At 44.6% G+C, this 17,996-nt stretch overlaps 1 protein-coding gene and 11 non-coding genes across 12 annotated transcripts; all 12 read right to left on the minus strand.

The window, feature by feature from the left end:
- Positions 1 to 614: 614 nt before the first annotated feature.
- LOC129605029 (uncharacterized) lies at positions 615 to 7,945 on the minus strand. Its single transcript, XM_055514107.1, has 2 exons — positions 4,109 to 7,945; positions 615 to 4,021 (listed from the first exon to the last, which is right to left on the minus strand). Exons 1-2 carry the CDS (start codon positions 4,135 to 4,137, stop codon positions 2,170 to 2,172), a joined length of 1,881 nt encoding a protein of 626 aa, XP_055370082.1. The 5' UTR covers positions 4,138 to 7,945; the 3' UTR covers positions 615 to 2,169.
- Positions 7,946 to 8,096: 151 nt separating this feature from the next.
- Positions 8,097 to 8,168, minus strand: trnae-cuc (transfer RNA glutamic acid (anticodon CUC)). The gene has a single exon. It is a non-coding gene; the product is annotated as a tRNA-Glu (tRNA).
- Positions 8,169 to 8,553: 385 nt separating this feature from the next.
- On the minus strand, positions 8,554 to 8,625 carry trnae-cuc (transfer RNA glutamic acid (anticodon CUC)). The gene has a single exon. It is a non-coding gene; the product is annotated as a tRNA-Glu (tRNA).
- An 885-nt stretch (positions 8,626 to 9,510) lies between these two features.
- On the minus strand, positions 9,511 to 9,582 carry trnae-cuc (transfer RNA glutamic acid (anticodon CUC)). Its single transcript has one exon. It is a non-coding gene; the product is annotated as a tRNA-Glu (tRNA).
- Positions 9,583 to 10,907: 1,325 nt separating this feature from the next.
- On the minus strand, positions 10,908 to 10,979 carry trnae-cuc (transfer RNA glutamic acid (anticodon CUC)). The gene has a single exon. It is a non-coding gene; the product is annotated as a tRNA-Glu (tRNA).
- Positions 10,980 to 12,759: 1,780 nt separating this feature from the next.
- On the minus strand, positions 12,760 to 12,831 carry trnae-cuc (transfer RNA glutamic acid (anticodon CUC)). Its single transcript has one exon. It is a non-coding gene; the product is annotated as a tRNA-Glu (tRNA).
- Positions 12,832 to 13,693: 862 nt separating this feature from the next.
- trnae-cuc (transfer RNA glutamic acid (anticodon CUC)) lies at positions 13,694 to 13,765 on the minus strand. The gene has a single exon. It is a non-coding gene; the product is annotated as a tRNA-Glu (tRNA).
- A 391-nt stretch (positions 13,766 to 14,156) lies between these two features.
- On the minus strand, positions 14,157 to 14,228 carry trnae-cuc (transfer RNA glutamic acid (anticodon CUC)). Its single transcript has one exon. It is a non-coding gene; the product is annotated as a tRNA-Glu (tRNA).
- Positions 14,229 to 14,619: 391 nt separating this feature from the next.
- On the minus strand, positions 14,620 to 14,691 carry trnae-cuc (transfer RNA glutamic acid (anticodon CUC)). Its single transcript has one exon. It is a non-coding gene; the product is annotated as a tRNA-Glu (tRNA).
- A 1,773-nt stretch (positions 14,692 to 16,464) lies between these two features.
- trnae-cuc (transfer RNA glutamic acid (anticodon CUC)) lies at positions 16,465 to 16,536 on the minus strand. The gene has a single exon. It is a non-coding gene; the product is annotated as a tRNA-Glu (tRNA).
- Positions 16,537 to 17,390: 854 nt separating this feature from the next.
- trnae-cuc (transfer RNA glutamic acid (anticodon CUC)) lies at positions 17,391 to 17,462 on the minus strand. Its single transcript has one exon. It is a non-coding gene; the product is annotated as a tRNA-Glu (tRNA).
- A 391-nt stretch (positions 17,463 to 17,853) lies between these two features.
- Positions 17,854 to 17,925, minus strand: trnae-uuc (transfer RNA glutamic acid (anticodon UUC)). The gene has a single exon. It is a non-coding gene; the product is annotated as a tRNA-Glu (tRNA).
- Between the last annotated feature and the right edge of the window lie 71 nt (positions 17,926 to 17,996).

The following is a 17,996-nucleotide window of genomic DNA, read 5'->3' on the forward strand; positions in this document are numbered from 1 at the left end:
TTGAACACCCTGGCTGGCGCACCAGGGCTGTCACTTTCGTAGGATATATCATTTACATGGCTAAAAACAACTCAAACTCTATGATGAGAACATATTTGGTTAATGAGATATGGTACTCTATTAATGACTGATCTCTACACAAAGTGAATGAAAGCAATGTGCAGCGTGTGGATATCACTTCTGAAGTAAAAGTACATGTAGGAAGGAAGTAACAAATGTATTTTTTGCTACACAACAGTTGTGTATGTAAAGAAAGTTGTTCCCTGAACGGGAATCGAACCCCGGTCGCGGCGGTGAGAGCATCGAATCCTAGCCACTAGACCACCAGGGACTGTTTTTTTAGCCCAAAATCCTGTCTTGCAGGCAGTTTGTCCGATATTTGGTTAATCAGGTCACTGCTTGCATGTTTACGTACTGGACCGGCTGTGCAATGGAATTCACAGGCCAGGATGCGGACAAGCACTTGAACACCCTGGCTGGCGCACCATGGCTGTCACTTTCGCAGGATATATCATTTACATGGCTAAAACAACTCAAACTCTATGATGAGAACATATTTGGTTAATGAGATATGTGTGGTGGAAATTTTCCATAAAGAAGTAGATGAGAGAGAGTTGTCCTTTTTGTGCGATTTATTGAAATAATAAAGAAAATAAAAATAATGGGGAAAGCAAATCAAAAAGAAAAGAAAACCAGCTGGGGAGATCAGTGCACACACCACGAAGGTGTGATGCAAAGAGCCCACGATCCTCAAGTTGCTTCTGCCTTTTAACCTTTTTCCCTGGACCTGGTGGAATCTCCTTATCACACTGTGGGTGAAGATGTTCATATTACACAGGGAATAAACAAGGCTACAGCCTTGGGTCTGGTGAGGCATCAGACAGAAAGGAGCCTGAGCCCAGGGTTAAAAGGCAGACTCAGGCCATGAACAATCGGTCACCTTGAGAGGGAGATAGATTGTCTGTCTGAGAATGCTCAGTTCTGGGTCTAATCAACAAGTACAGAATGCATGGTCACTATGCAGAGTCAGAAATGAACCCAAGAAGCATTAAAGTACAATTTTTCCATTACATTTCCCCCCTTTTGATTACACATTAATCAAACATTAAAACAGTAAAAATTGTCAATCGTGGCATTCATTCTATAGTAATAAAGCATTCTTTAAAAATGAATTAAATGTATTGCTTATAAAAATGTAAATGGCGTAGGGATAAAAGATTGTGAGCTGTTTTTGTGGGTAGTTATACTAGAATAACCCTTGTGTATGAGCTTTGGAAAGACAGGGACATAAGCCTATAATCAATCAGATCACGTTCAGTCAAGCAAAAATAGGAAGAGGGTTATATGTTGATTTAAACTATTGTGGCGTCAGTCTCTGTGTCACTACCATCATCATCGGAGTCATCTTTGTGGTCCTCGTTGTCAACATCATCCTCTACAGAGTCAGCATCAGAATCAATGAGTGAATCGGTGTCCGGATTCCTGAATGTAGTGCATTGTGTCAGTGGAAGATAAAAATTTGTGTGAAAGTGTGAATCAAGTGGGAGCATAAAATGCTTTGTTTAAGAATATTGGATGAAAATCACAGAGAGGTATACATGTAAATCAATCACATAATTTAGAGCAAATATTAGAGTAACATATCAAAAACAACAGGGTCACAATCAATGTCTTCTTCTTCCTGTTGAACAGTAGCGTTAGATTGTTTCCAACCTGTTTGTTGACACCTTGACAGTTCGTTGGGGTTCTTCAGGTTGTGATCAGCTGATCACAGAGACACCTGGGATTCGTTATCACCTCCAGGTTTCCTTCCAATGTCGTCTGAGTCACTGTCACTCCCGTGATGTGAAGAGTCTACACGTCGTCCAGCGTCGGCAACTCAAGGCTGCTCGTGTGTGTGTTTTCCCAGGAGCGTGTGTGTAGATGTATGGTCTGATAGTGTGATTCATCGGCGCAGCTTCAGGCGGCGCTTGGCTCACACCTTTAGCTGAACGGTCAACGCAGCCTCGCCTCAGTGCGTGTGTGAGCACAGCGAGGGTCGTCCTTCTCAATTCTTTTCGACAGTGGTGGTTTTCTCGTGTGGTGTAGATGGAGATGGAGGGTCGTCTGTCGGATCCGGGACCTTCCTGCAGTGGCTGGAGTGGATCCAAGTCGCTCTTTCTGCGATCTTCACAGCCGGGCGCATGTCATACATGCTTCACAGTATTTTTGTGCATAGATTGAAAATCCCTTAGTGTACCAATGTTTTGTAAGAGCATCTAACATTCCCCCCTTTGATACATGGTCTAGTCCATGTGTCAACTTCGCGAAATGAGGGAAAAAGTGTTTAGGTAGGCAAGGTTTGCCGTCGGGCCCATACCAAACGCCATGGCTACTGGTGGCGCCATTCGTCAGCCAGAGCTTGCGTTCCTGTGGGGTAGAGAATGTCTGAAGATCCGGGAGAGCAGAGGGAGGAGAGGGAGGTCGGGTAGAGGTGGAGGATAAGAGGCAGGGAGCAAAGGGAAGGGGAAGTCGGGCAGCTGCCTTCGCAGCAGCATCAGCGCGTGCGTTTCCAGCAGAGATGGGATCAGTGCCCCCAGTGTGTGCAGGGCACTTACATACAGCAATTGCAGCTGGTAACAGAATTGCGTCGAGCAGATCAGCAACCTTATCATGATGCAAGATAGGTTTGCCATCAGATTTCAAAAACTTTCTGTGTTTCCACAGAGCACCAAAGTCATGTGTGACGCCAAAAGCGTATCTGGAGTCTGTGTAGATAGTAGGAGACTTCCCTTCAGCCAATTTACAGGCTTCGGTCAGTGCAATCAACTCCGCAGCCTGAGCAGAGTAATGTCCTGGCAAAGGGCCAGACTGTAAAACAGTATGAGAGGTGCAGACTGCATATCCAACCTGACAGTGGCCCGAAGCAGGGTCTCTAGAGGCGGAGCCATCAACAAAGAGAACGAGGTCACAGTTAGGAATTGGCACCTCCGATAGATCTGGGCGCGGAGTGCAAACCTGGTTCAAGACCGAAACACAGTTGTGAGGCTCGCCATCGTCAGGGCCTGGAAACAAAGTGGCTGGGTTAAGCACATTGCACCTTTTGACAGTGATGTTTGGCATTTCCAGTAGGATGGTGTTGTATCTAAGCCATCGGGCTGTAGAAAGATGCGATGTTTTTTGTTCCAAAAGGATCAAAGACACGGCATGAGGAACCAGCAGGGTGACATCAGAATAGCCAACAATGTCACGTGATGCCAGCACGGCTTTCTCTGCCGCAGCCACTGCTCGGAGGCATCGTGGGAGCCCCGCAGCGACTGGGTCAAGCTTAGCAGAGAAATAGGCTACAGGGCGTGGACGCCCTCCGTGATCCTGTAGAAGGACAGAGGTCATACAACCTGATTTCTCATCCACTGTTTGGGTGAAAGGTCGCGTAGGGTCAGGCAGACCCAAAGTAGGAGCCGACTGAAGAGCTAGTTTGAGGTCGGTGAACGCCTGTTCAGCCTCAGATGTCCACGTGAGGCGGGTGGTGGATGCAGAAGACGTCTGCATCAGAGCTCTAAGCGGAGCCTCCAAGACGGCGCAGTTAGGAATGAAATTCCTGCAATAAGAGCACATGCCTAAAAAGGACATAAGCTGTTTGTATGTGCACGGTTTAGGCAGGTTCTGAATAGCTTCAGCTCTTTTAGGTGAAATGGATTTCCCTTCAGCGGTGATGATGTGACCTAAGAAGGTAACTTCAGTCTGAACAAACTGTAATTTAGACAGACTTGCTTTGTGTCCAGCACCATGCAGGTGTTTCAGCAGCTTGATCGTATCTGCTTTGCAAGTTTCCTGATCCTCAGTGCAGATCATCAAGTCGTCAACGTACTGCAGCAGGGCGGTGCCTGGGGACAAGACAAGATCATCCAGGCTGTCTTTTAGTGCCATATTGTAGATGGTAGGGCTTTCTGAATACCCCTGGCACAGTCTGGTAAAAGTGTATGACTTTCCGTTGAATTCAAAAGCAAACCAGAATTGACTGTCTTTGTGGATGGGCACGCTGAAAAAAAGCATTGGCCAAATCAATTACTGAAAAAAATTTAGCCTTGGGCGGAACCTGAGAAAGAATTGTGTAGGGGTTCGGTACCGTAGGCGCGCGTGGTTGGACCGCCGCATTTACTGCTTGCAGATCCTGGACAAACCTCCATTCTGTTGGCTGTCCTTTGTCTCTGATTTTCTTAACTGGGAAGAGTGGAGTCCTCACTGGAGAGTTGTCACATGGGACAACGACTCCTGCTTTCAAAAGAGAGTTAAACACCGGTGTTATTCCTTCAATTGCTTCTCTCTTTAAAGGGTATTGCTGTTTGCATGGTCTGTAGTCAGATTTTGGCGTGATGACCACTGGGTCACATCCTTTGATCAAACCTACATCATATTTGTGTGTGGCCCACAGGGAAGCCGGAACTTCCTGTAAGGCTGGATACTGCGTCAGAGCGTCCTCTGACAAAAACACGTGGTGTGGAGTGTGTGTGTAATGTTGTGGTACCAAGTGCACTGTGCACTGCGCATGAAAGATAGACTGAAAAAGTTTTTTGTAAGCATGCAAAGTAGGTGAATACATCACATTCGGGTCGGAAGTCGTTTGCCAGTCTCCTTCCCGTTGACATCTGTCCACGAAAGGACCCAAGTCCTGCCATCTGTCTCCGTCATGTTTTGACAGAAGGACATGTGGATCTGCAGAATAAGCATCAACAAATCTCTCTTGTTCGTTAGTGAGAGAAATCGCAAGCGCAGACCTATGTTCATCCCAGAATAGAGAGGTTGAGGTCAGTTTGTCCGCATGTGTGTGTAACCATGATTTTTCAAACTCCTCATCAGGACCAGTGGACACATGTGCTGTACAAGACAGGTCAGATGCGTCTCTAAAGGTCGTATTCTGTGAGGAAACAAGCTGTCGAGCAGCCTGTATGAGGGCCTCAGTTACAGCCCCTCCCTTCAGCAGCCACTGATAAGAGTAGAGCAGCGGCTCTGAGCTGAAATTAGCACAAACAAAGGAATAATTATTCACATTGTCCGTGGTTGTGACCTGCACTCCCTCCGGAGTGGAAATCAGTGAAATACCTAAACTACACATGAGATCTCTTCCTAATAAATTTACTGGGCATAAGTTTGAAAGCAAAAATGAGTGTCTTGCCGTCTGATGTCGTGCAAGACAGAGGCACAGTAAGTTTTTCTTTTATTGTCTGGTATGTACAGTAATTATTATTACTTCTCTCTAATAGTCGTCTTCCCTTTAATAGTCATTTATAGTCTGTTTCAGTCAGTTTCAGTCTTCCTATAGTCTGGTTTTGTTTTTTTTTCCTACAGTCTGGCCAGACAAACCTATATTGTGCACAAATCTTTTTTAGAAACATGAAGGATTTTATTACTGAATTTGTTGCAAATTAAAATAGTTTAAACCCATCAGACTGTAAAGTCATGCAGCAGTTGTCATTTAGCTGTTTGTCATCATTTTAAAATCACTCTGTGGGATTCCTTTGAGCAAAAAGCGATTCTTCATTGCGAGCAGATAAGCATGAACATGAATTTGAGCGTGTATCAGCTGTAAGCGTGTTTCTTCATTGCGTGTATGAATGTGTGTGTGTTTTTGCGGTACCGTCTTGTACGTCACGTGAAAAGGAACCGTCACCTTCCTCCTTCCCCAACCATCAGTCTGATGTGAGCGCCAGTGGGTGAAGCCTTTCGATGGGACAGTTGTTCCTCGATGACAGACCTTTCCTGGATCCTCAGATGCAGCTCTTTTGGGCCGATCACGTCTGAAGCCTCTCCTGTTGTTTCAACCAGTGTCTGTGTCAGAGCACGTCTTCTCTGCTGTTGCTCTGTCCTTGTTTTCCTTTGCTGATTGTCATAAGCAGGTGTCTGTCAGACACACACGCTTGTAGTAGCTGGTTCATCTGATGAGCCCAGAACGTGATGGCTGCAGACGTTGTGGGAGTCGCTGAGGCGTCCATGCTGTGGTCTGTGTCCTCCAGCTGCTGTGGTGTCAGAGCTTCCACCCTGTTCTGGTTGTTGGTTGGCGCTTCTTCTCCTTCGGTTCTTCTGCTGATGGTGGGAAAGGAGTCCAGATCCGGATTTACCCTCATCGCGCTCAGTTCTGCATTAGAATAGAGAGCAGAAAGAATGGGAGCATTTGCTCTTGACATGATATGTGTGTGGTGTGTGTATAGTGGCGGTGTGTGAGCCTCCACAGAGTTGTTATCTTTTCTGCCAGCTACGTCACCACTTTTGTCCTTTCTCCCTTCTTTTGGCATTTCTCTCTTTCCCTGCGTTCTGATTCTTGAACCCAAAACTCAAGGCATCTGTTGTTTAATTCAATTTCTTCTAAGGTTTTAACTTTGATCGTTCTACTTTTACGGAGCTGTTTCTCCTTCTCTTCTAATTTTTCTTTTAAAGCGCGTATGTCCTTCACACTGAGTGATCCACCTTCTTGAAACCCATAATGTTTTGTCCAGTCGTGAAGACATGACACGCACTCATCACCATATTTACGTCTCGTTAATTTTGTAATGCTGCAGTCTGGTGGTGGAGACTTAGATTGCCCCGAACCCATCTTTCAGAGTCCCGGCGGTTTCCTGCCTTAGATTTTTATGTGTTCCGGCCGGAACCTTTTTTCGAAATTTCTCTTCCACGGACGTCTCCGTAGAAAGGGAACCGCTCAGATCAGCGACAGGGTTCTCGGAAGTGGTCCCTCACCGTCAGGCCCCTCTAAGACCCGGGTCCCTCGTATCTCAAAACCACTTCCCCCTGCAAACGCGCTCCATATTTCAGAAGCCGTCTTTTATTTCCTTGTCCACACCCTTTGGACTGCGCTCAGATCTGCACACTGGTCTGTATCCTCAATACAGACAAAACAAGCTCGGTCCCACGAGCCAACCCTTAGCAACCACCGTCTCGACCACCAGGGCAGACTTTGACCTAATTAATTTTACCCGAATATTAAATTTAAAATAAAAAAAAATATATATAATATTTTTGGATGTTTTCAGCCAAATAGTCGTTTTAGAAATATTATTATCTCTAGTCCTAATTATATTTTTCTTTTGTCGTTGTTTGTTTTAGTCTAGTTGCAGATGTTTTAGAATTAATTGTTATTTGCCTTACTTTCCCTAAACCAAATGATCAGAACCAAGTAAACCCCGAATAACTGAAACCAATTTCAAACCCGATCTGTTTTTTTTTTTTTTTTTTCTTCAACAAGTCGCAACAAAACGGAATCTCTCTCACCGGGCCGAGTAGAGGTTGGATTTTGTGTTCGTTGGATTTTTGAGTTCGTTGGATCTCGTCAGAGGCGATCCAGACGGGTGAGCAGTCCTCCCACTCAGAACAGCTGTAGAGGTTTGGAGGCTGAGCGACCCTAGTCCTCAGGACCGCCGTCCCTGGTCACACCGTCCAGACGACCTGCAGCGGATCCTGTTCGTAGACGCCAATTTCTGTGGTGGAAATTTTCCATAAAGAAGTAGATGAGAGAGAGTTGTCCTTTTTGTGCGATTTATTGAAATAATAAAGAAAATAAAAATAATGGGGAAAGCAAATCAAAAAGAAAAGAAAACCAGCTGGGGAGATCAGTGCACACACCACGAAGGTGTGATGCAAAGAGCCCACGATCCTCAAGTTGCTTCTGCCTTTTAACCTTTTTCCCTGGACCTGGTGGAATCTCCTTATCACACTGTGGGTGAAGATGTTCATATTACACAGGGAATAAACAAGGCTACAGCCTTGGGTCTGGTGAGGCATCAGACAGAAAGGAGCCTGAGCCCAGGGTTAAAAGGCAGACTCAGGCCATGAACAATCGGTCACCTTGAGAGGGAGATAGATTGTCTGTCTGAGAATGCTCAGTTCTGGGTCTAATCAACAAGTACAGAATGCATGGTCACTATGCAGAGTCAGAAATGAACCCAAGAAGCATTAAAGTACAATTTTTCCATTACAATATGGTACTCTATTAATGACTGATCTCTACACAAAGTGAATGAAAGCAATGTGCAGCGTGTGGATATCACTTCTGAAGTAAAAGTAGGAAGGAAGTAACAAATGTATTTTTTGCTACACAACAGTTGTGTATTTAAAGAAAGTTGTTCCCTGAACGGGAATCGAACCCGGGCCGCGGCGGTGAGAGCACCGAATCCTAGCCACTAGACCACCAGGGACTGTTTTTTTAGCCCAAAAACCTGCCTTGCAGGCAGTTGGCCAGATAATTGGTTAATCAGGTCACTGCCTGCATGTTTACGTACTGGACCGGCTGTGCATTGGAATTCACAGGCCAGGATGCGGACAAGCACATGAACACCCTGGCTGGCGCACCAGGGCTGTCACTTTCTTATGATATATCATTTACATGGCTAAAAACAACTCAAACTCTATGATGAGAACATATTTGGTTAATGAGATATGGTACTCTATTAATGACTGATCTCTACACAAAGTGAATAAAAGCAATGTGCAGCGTGTGGATATCACTTCTGAAGTAAAAGTAGGAAGGAAGTAACAAATGTATTTTTTGCTACACAACAGTTGTGTATGTAAAGAAAGTTGTTCCCTGACCGGGAATCAAACCCGGGCCGCGGCGGTGAGAGCGCCGAATCCTAGCCACTAGATCACCAGGGACCGTTTTTTAAGCCCAAAAACCTGCCTTGCAGGCAGTTTGCCAGATAATTGGTTAATCAGGTCACTGCCTGCATGTTTACGTACTGGACCGGCTGTGCATTAGGATTCACAGGCCAGGATGCGGACAAGCACATGAACAGCCTGGCTTGCGCACCATGGCTGTCACTTTCTTAGGATATATCATTTACATGGCTAAAAACAATTCAAACCCTATAATGAAAACATATTTGGTTAATGAGATATGGTACTCTATTAATGACTGATCTCTACACAAAGTGAATGAAAGCAATGTGCAGCGTGTGGAGATCACTTATGGAGTAAAAGTAGTAAAAGAATTTAATTAAGGAAGTAACAAATGTATTTTTTGCTACACAACAGGTGTGTATGTAAAGAAATCTGTTCCCTGACCGGGAATCGAACCCGGGCCCAAGGGTGAAAGCGCCGAATCCTAGCCACTAGACCACCAGGGACTGTTTTTTCAGCCCAAAAACCTGCCTTGCAGGCAGTTTGCCAGATAATTGGTCAATCAGGTCACTGCCCATCATGGTTTTAGTTGCATGTTCATGTACTTGTACCGGCTCTGCATTGGAATTCACAGGCCAGGATGCGGACAAGCACATGAACATCCTGGCTGGCGCACCAGGGCTGTCACTTTCTTAGGATATTACATTTACATGGCTAAAAACAACTCAAACTCTATGATGAGAACATATTTGGTGCATGAGGTATGGTATTCTATTAATGACTGAACTTTACACAAAGCGAATGAAAGTAATGAACAGCATGTGGCCATCATTTCTGAAGTAAAAGTAGTATAAAAATTTAATTAGGGAAGTAACAAATATATTTATTGTTACACAACAGTTGTGTATGTAAAGAAAGGTGTTCCCTGACCGGGAATCGAACCCAGGCCGCGGCGGTGAGAGCGCCGAATCCTAGCCACTAGACCACCAGGGACTGTTTTTTTAGCCCAAAAACCTGTCTTGCAGACAGTTTGTCCGATATTTGGTTAATCAGGTCACTGCTTGCATGTTTACGTACTGGACCGGCTGTGCAATGGAATTCACAGGCCAGGATGCGGACAAGCACTTGAACACCCTGGCTGGCGCACCAGGGCTGTCACTTTCGTAGGATATATCATTTACATGGCTAAAAACAACTCAAACTCTATGATGAGAACATATTTGGTTAATGAGATATGGTACTCTATTAATGACTGATCTCTACACAAAGTAAATGAAAGCAATGTGCACCGTGTGGATATCACTTCTGAAGTAAAAGTACATGTAGGAAGGAAGTAACAAATGTATTTTTTGCTACACAACAGTTGTGTATGTAAAGAAAGTTGTTCCCTGACCGGGAATCGAACCCAGGCCGCGGCGGTGAGAGCGCCGAATCCTAGCCACTAGACCACCAGGTACTGTTTTTTTAGCCCAAAAACCTGCCTTGCAGGCAGTTGGCCAGATAATTGGTTAATCAGGTCACTGCCTGCATGTTTACGTACTGGACCGGCTGTGCAATGGAATTCACAGGCCAGGATGCGGACAAGCACTTGAACACCCTGGCTGGCGCAACAGGGCTGTCACTTTTGTAGGATATATCATTTACATGGCTAAAAACAACTCAAACTCTATGATGAGAACATATTTGGTTAATGAGATATGGTACTCTATTAATGACTGATCTCTACACAAAGTGAATGAAAGCAATGTGCAGCGTGTGGATATCACTTCTGAAGTAAAAGTACATGTAGGAAGGAAGTAACAAATGTATTTTTTGCTACACAACAGTTGTGTATGTAAAGAAAGTTGTTCCCTGAACGGGAATCGAACCCCGGTCGCGGCGGTGAGAGCATCGAATCCTAGCCACTAGACCACCAGGGACTGTTTTTTTAGCCCGAAAACCTGCCTTGCAGGCAGTTTGTCCGATATTTGGTTAATCAGGTCACTGCCTGCATGTTTACGTACTGGACCGGCTGTCCATTGGAATTTACAGGCCAGGATGCGGACAAGCACATGAACAGCCTGGCTGGCGCACCATGGCTGACACTTTCTTAGGATATATCATTTACATTGCTAAAAACAACTCAAACTCTATGATGAGAACATATTTGGTTAATGAGATATGGTACTCCATTAATGACTGATCTCTACACAAAGTGAATGAAAGCAATGTGCAGCGTGTGGAGATCACTTCTGGAGTAAAAGTAGTATAAGAATTTAATTAAGGAAGTAACAAATGTATTTTTTGCTACACAACAGTTGTGTATGTAAAGAAAGTTGTTCCCTGACCGGGAATCGAACCCAGGCCGCGGCGGTGAGAGCGCCGAATCCTAGCCACTAGACCACCAGGGACTGTTTTTTTAGCCCAAAAACCTGTCTTGCAGACAGTTTGTCCGATATTTGGTTAATCAGGTCACTGCTTGCATGTTTACGTACTGGACCGGCTGTGCAATGGAATTCACAGGCCAGGATGCGGACAAGCACTTGAACACCCTGGCTGGCGCACCAGGGCTGTCACTTTCGTAGGATATATCATTTACATGGCTAAAAACAACTCAAACTCTATGATGAGAACATATTTGGTTAATGAGATATGGTACTCTATTAATGACTGATCTCTACACAAAGTGAATGAAAGCAATGTGCAGCGTGTGGATATCACTTCTGAAGTAAAAGTACATGTAGGAAGGAAGTAACAAATGTATTTTTTGCTACACAACAGTTGTGTATGTAAAGAAAGTTGTTCCCTGACCGGGAATCAAACCCAGGCCGCAGCGGTGAGAGCGCCGAATCCTAGCCACTAGACCACCAGGTACTGTTTTTTTAGCCCAAAAACCTGCCTTGCAGGCAGTTGGCCAGATAATTGGTTAATCAGGTCACTGCCTGCATGTTTACGTACTGGACCGGCTGTCCATTGGAATTTACAGGCCAGGATGCGGACAAGCACATGAACATCCTGGCTGGCGCACCATGGCTGTCACTTTCTTAGGATATATCATTTACATGGTTAAAAACAACTCAAACTCTATAATGAAAACATATTTGGTTAATGAGATATGGTACTCTATTAATGACTGATCTCTACACAAAGTGAATGAAAGCAATGTGCAGCGTGTGGATATCACTTCTGAAGTAAAAGTACATGTAGAAAGGAAGTAACACATGTATTTTTTGCTACACAACAGTTGTGTATGTAAAGAAAGTTGTTCCCTGACCGGGAATCGAACCCAGGCCGCGGCGGTGAGAGCGCCAAATCCTAGCCACTAGACCAACAGGGACTGTTTTTTTAGCCCAAAAACCTGCCTTGCAGGCAGTTGGCCAGATAATTGGTTAATCAGGTCACTGCCTGCATGTTTACGTACTGGACCGGCTGTGCAATGGAATTCACAGGCCAGGATGCGGACAAGCACTTGAACACCCTGGCTGGCGCACCAGGGCTGTCACTTTCGTAGGATATATCATTTACATGGCTAAAAACAACTCAAACTCTATGATGAGAACATATTTGGTTAATGAGATATGGTACTCTATTAATGACTGATCTCTACACAAAGTGAATGAAAGCAATGTGCAGCGTGTGGATATCACTTCTGAAGTAAAAGTACATGTAGGAAGGAAGTAACAAATGTATTTTTTGCTACACAACAGTTGTGTATGTAAAGAAAGTTGTTCCCTGACCGGGAATCGAACCCAGGCCGCGGCGGTGAGAGCGCCGAATCCTAGCCACTAGACCACCAGGTACTGTTTTTTTAGCCCAAAAACCTGCCTTGCAGGCAGTTGGCCAGATAATTGGTTAATCAGGTCACTGCCTGCATGTTTACGTACTGGACCGGCTGTCCATTGGAATTTACAGGCCAGGATGCGGACAAGCACATGAACATCCTGGCTGGCGCACCATGGCTGTCACTTTCTTAGGATATATCATTTACATGGTTAAAAACAACTCAAACTCTATAATGAAAACATATTTGGTTAATGAGATATGGTACTCTATTAATGACTGATCTCTACACAAAGTGAATGAAAGCAATGTGCAGCGTGTGGATATCACTTCTGAAGTAAAAGTACATGTAGAAAGGAAGTAACACATGTATTTTTTGCTACACAACAGTTGTGTATGTAAAGAAAGTTGTTCCCTGACCGGGACTCGAACCCAGGCCGCGGCGGTGAGAGCGCCAAATCCTAGCCACTAGACCACCAGGGACTGTTTTTTTAGCCCAAAATCCTGTCTTGCAGGCAGTTTGTCCGATATTTGGTTAATCAGGTCACTGCTTGCATGTTTACGTACTGGACCGGCTGTGCAATGGAATTCACAGGCCAGGATGCGGACAAGCACTTGAACACCCTGGCTGGCGCACCAGGGCTGTCACTTTCGTAGGATATATCATTTACATGGCTAAAAACAACTCAAACTCTATGATGAGAACATATTTGGTTAATGAGATATGGTACTCTATTAATGACTGATCTCTACACAAAGTGAATGAAAGCAATGTGCAGCGTGTGGATATCACTTCTGAAGTAAAAGTACATGTAGGAAGGAAGTAACAAATGTATTTTTTGCTACACAACAGTTGTGTATGTAAAGAAAGTTGTTCCCTGAACGGGAATCGAACCCCGGTCGCGGCGGTGAGAGCACCGAATCCTAGCCACTAGACCACCAGGTACTGTTTTTTTAGCCCGAAAACCTGCCTTGCAGGCAGTTTGTCCGATATTTGGTTAATCAGGTCACTGCCTGCATGTTTACGTACTGGACCGGCTGTCCATTGGAATTTACAGGCCAGGATGCGGACAAGCACATGAACAGCCTGGCTGGCGCACCATGGCTGACACTTTCTTAGGATATATCATTTACATTGCTAAAAACAACTCAAACTCTATGATGAGAACATATTTGGTTAATGAGATATGGTACTCCATTAATGACTGATCTCTACACAAAGTGAATGAAAGCAATGTGCAGCGTGTGGAGATCACTTCTGGAGTAAAAGTAGTATAAGAATTTAATTAAGGAAGTAACAAATGTATTTTTTGCTACACAACAGTTGTGTATGTAAAGAAAGTTGTTCCCTGACCGGGAATCGAACCCAGGCCGCGGCGGTGAGAGCGCCGAATCCTAGCCACTAGACCACCAGGGACTGTTTTTTTAGCCCAAAAACCTGTCTTGCAGACAGTTTGTCCGATATTTGGTTAATCAGGTCACTGCTTGCATGTTTACGTACTGGACCGGCTGTGCAATGGAATTCACAGGCCAGGATGCGGACAAGCACTTGAACACCCTGGCTGGCGCACCAGGGCTGTCACTTTCGTAGGATATATCATTTACATGGCTAAAAACAACTCAAACTCTATGATGAGAACATATTTGGTTAATGAGATATGGTACTCTATTAATGACTGATCTCTACACAAAGTGAATGAAAGCAATGTGCAGCGTGTGGATATCACTTCTGAAGTAAAAGTACATGTAGGAAGGAAGTAACAAATGTATTTTTTGCTACACAACAGTTGTGTATGTAAAGAAAGTTGTTCCCTGACCGGGAATCGAACCCAGGCCGCAGCGGTGAGAGCGCCGAATCCTAGCCACTAGACCACCAGGGACTGTTTTTTTAGCCCAAAAACCTGCCTTGCAGGCAGTTGGCCAGATAATTGGTTAATCAGGTCACTGCCTGCATGTTTACGTACTGGACCGGCTGTCCATTGGAATTTACAGGCCAGGATGCGGACAAGCACATGAACATCCTGGCTGGCGCACCATGGCTGTCACTTTCTTAGGATATATCATTTACATGGTTAAAAACAACTCAAACTCTATAATAAAAACATATTTGGTTAATGAGATATGGTACTCTATTAATGACTGATCTCTACACAAAGTGAATGAAAGCAATGTGCAGCGTGTGGATATCACTTCTGAAGTAAAAGTACATGTAGAAAGGAAGTAACACATGTATTTTTTGCTACACAACAGTTGTGTATGTAAAGAAAGTTGTTCCCTGACCGGGAATCGAACCCAGGCCGCGGCGGTGAGAGCGCCAAATCCTAGCCACTAGACCACCAGGGACTGTTTTTTTAGCCCAAAAACCTGTCTTGCAGGCAGTTTGTCCGATATTTGGTTAATCAGGTCACTGCTTGCATGTTTACGTACTGGACCGGCTGTGCAATGGAATTCACAGGCCAGGATGCGGACAAGCACTTGAACACCCTGGCTGGCGCACCAGGGCTGTCACTTTCGTAGGATATATCATTTACATGGCTAAAAACAACTCAAACTCTATGATGAGAACATATTTGGTTAATGAGATATGGTACTCTATTAATGACTGATCTCTACACAAAGTGAATGAAAGCAATGTGCAGCGTGTGGATATCACTTCTGAAGTAAAAGTACATGTAGGAAGGAAGTAACAAATGTATTTTTTGCTACACAACAGTTGTGTATGTAAAGAAAGTTGTTCCCTGAACGGGAATCGAACCCCGGCCGCGGCGGTGAGAGCACCAAATCCTAGCCACTAGACCACCAGGGACTGTTTTTTTAGCCCAAAAACCTGCCTTGCAGGCAGTTGGCCAGATAATTGGTTAATCAGGTCACTGCCTGCATGTTTACGTACTGGACCGGCTGTGCATTGGAATTCACAGGCCAGGATGCGGACAAGCACTTGAACACCCTGGCTGGCGCACCAGGGCTGTCACTTTCTTATGATATATCATTTACATGGCTAAAAACAACTCAAACTCTATGATGAGAACATATTTGGTTAATGAGATATGGTACTCTATTAATGACTGATCTCTACACAAAGTGAATGAAAGCAATGTGCAGCGTGTGGATATCACTTCTGAAGTAAAAGTAGGAAGGAAGTAACAAATGTATTTTTTGCTACACAACAGTTGTGTATGTAAAGAAAGTTGTTCCCTGACCGGGAATCGAACCCAGGCCGCGGCGGTGAGAGCGCCGAATCCTAGCCACTAGACCACCAGGTACTGTTTTTTTAGCCCAAAAACCTGCCTTGCAGGCAGTTGGCCAGATAATTGGTTAATCAGGTCACTGCCTGCATGTTTACGTACTGGACCGGCTGTGCATTGGAATTCACAGGCCAGGATGCGGACAAGCACTTGAACACCCTGGCTGGCGCACCAGGGCTGTCACTTTCGTAGGATATATCATTTACATGGCTAAAAACAACTCAAACTCTATGATGAGAACATATTTGGTTAATGAGATATGGTACTCTATTAATGACTGATCTCTACACAAAGTGAATGAAAGCAATGTGCAGCGTGTGGATATCACTTCTGAAGTAAAAGTACATGTAGGAAGGAAGTAACAAATGTATTTTTTGCTACACAACAGTTGTGTATGTAAAGAAAGTTGTTCCCTGACCGGGAATCGAACCCAGGCCGCGGCGGTGAGAGCGCCGAATCCTAGCCACTAGACCACCAGGTACTGTTTTTTTAGCCCAAAAACCTGCCTTGCAGGCAGTTGGCCAGATAATTGGTTAATCAGGTCACTGCCTGCATGTTTACGTACTGGACCAGCTGTCCATTGGAATTTACAGGCCAGGATGCGGACAAGCACATGAACATCCTGGCTGGCGCACCATGGCTGTCACTTTCTTAGGATATATCATTTACATGGTTAAAAACAACTCAAACTCTATAATGAAAACATATTTGGTTAATGAGATATGGTACTCTATTAATGACTGATCTCTACACAAAGTGAATGAAAGCAATGTGCAGCGTGTGGATATCACTTCTGAAGTAAAAGTACATGTAGAAAGGAAGTAACACATGTATTTTTTGCTACACAACAGTTGTGTATGTAAGAAAGTTGTTCCCTGACCGGGACTCGAACCCAGGCCGCGGCGGTGAGAGCGCCAAATCCTAGCCACTAGACCACCAGGGACTGTTTTTTTAGCCCAAAAACCTGTCTTGCAGGCAGTTTGTCCGATATTTGGTTAATCAGGTCACTGCTTGCATGTTTACGTACTGGACCGGCTGTGCAATGGAATTCACAGGCCAGGATGCGGACAAGCACTTGAACACCCTGGCTGGCGCACCAGGGCTGTCACTTTCGTAGGATATATCATTTACATGGCTAAAAACAACTCAAACTCTATGATGAGAACATATTTGGTTAATGAGATATGGTACTCTATTAATGACTGATCTCTACACAAAGTGAATGAAAGCAATGTGCAGCGTGTGGATATCACTTCTGAAGTAAAAGTACATGTAGGAAGGAAGTAACAAATGTATTTTTTGCTACACAACAGTTGTGTATGTAAAGAAAGTTGTTCCCTGAACGGGAATCGAACCCCGGTCGCGGCGGTGAGAGCACCGAATCCTAGCCACTAGACCACCAGGGACTGTTTTTTTAGCCCGAAAACCTGCCTTGCAGGCAGTTTGTCCGATATTTGGTTAATCAGGTCACTGCCTGCATGTTTACGTACTGGACCGGCTGTCCATTGGAATTTACAGGCCAGGATGCGGACAAGCACATGAACATCCTGGCTGGCGCACCATGGCTGTCACTTTCTTAGGATATATCATTTACATGGTTAAAAACAACTCAAACTCTATAATGAAAACATATTTGGTTAATGAGATATGGTACTCTATTAATGACTGATCTCTACACAAAGTGAATGAAAGCAATGTGCAGCGTGTGGATATCACTTCTGAAGTAAAAGTACATGTAGAAAGGAAGTAACACATGTATTTTTTGCTACACAACAGTTGTGTATGTAAAGAAAGTTGTTCCCTGACCGGGACTCGAACCCAGGCCGCGGCGGTGAGAGCGCCAAATCCTAGCCACTAGACCACCAGGGACTGTTTTTTTAGCCCAAAAACCTGTCTTGCAGGCAGTTTGTCCGATATTTGGTTAATCAGGTCACTGCTTGCATGTTTACGTACTGGACCGGCTGTGCAATGGAATTCACAGGCCAGGATGCGGACAAGCACTTGAACACCCTGGCTGGCGCACCAGGGCTGTCACTTTCGTAGGATATATCATTTACATGGCTAAAAACAACTCAAACTCTATGATGAGAACATATTTGGTTAATGAGATATGGTACTCTATTAATGACTGATCTCTACACAAAGTGAATGAAAGCAATGTGCAGCGTGTGGATATCACTTCTGAAGTAAAAGTACATGTAGGAAGGAAGTAACAAATGTATTTTTTGGTACACAACAGGTGTGTATGTAAAGAAAGCTGTTTCCTGACCGGGAATCGAACCCGGGCCGCAGCGGTGAAAGCGCCGAATCCTAGCCACTAGACCACCAGGGACTGTTTTTTAGCCCAAAAACCTGCCTTGCAGGCAGTTTGTCCGATATTTGGTTAATCAGGTCACTGCCTGC

The sequence above is a fragment of the Betta splendens genome, chromosome 13 (genome assembly GCF_900634795.4).
Source record: "Betta splendens chromosome 13, fBetSpl5.4, whole genome shotgun sequence".
Classification (NCBI taxonomy): domain Eukaryota; kingdom Metazoa; phylum Chordata; class Actinopteri; order Anabantiformes; family Osphronemidae; genus Betta; species Betta splendens.

Bases quoted from the DNA above. Each gene is read 5' to 3' on its own strand.
- LOC129605029 (XM_055514107.1), bottom strand. From the start codon at position 4,137: ATGCGGCGGTCCAACCACGCGCGCCTACG. The intron at 4,022-4,108 runs GTACCGAACCCC...GCTTTTTTTCAG, and splicing joins TCCAACCACGCGCGCCTACG to CGTGCCCATCCACAAAGACA.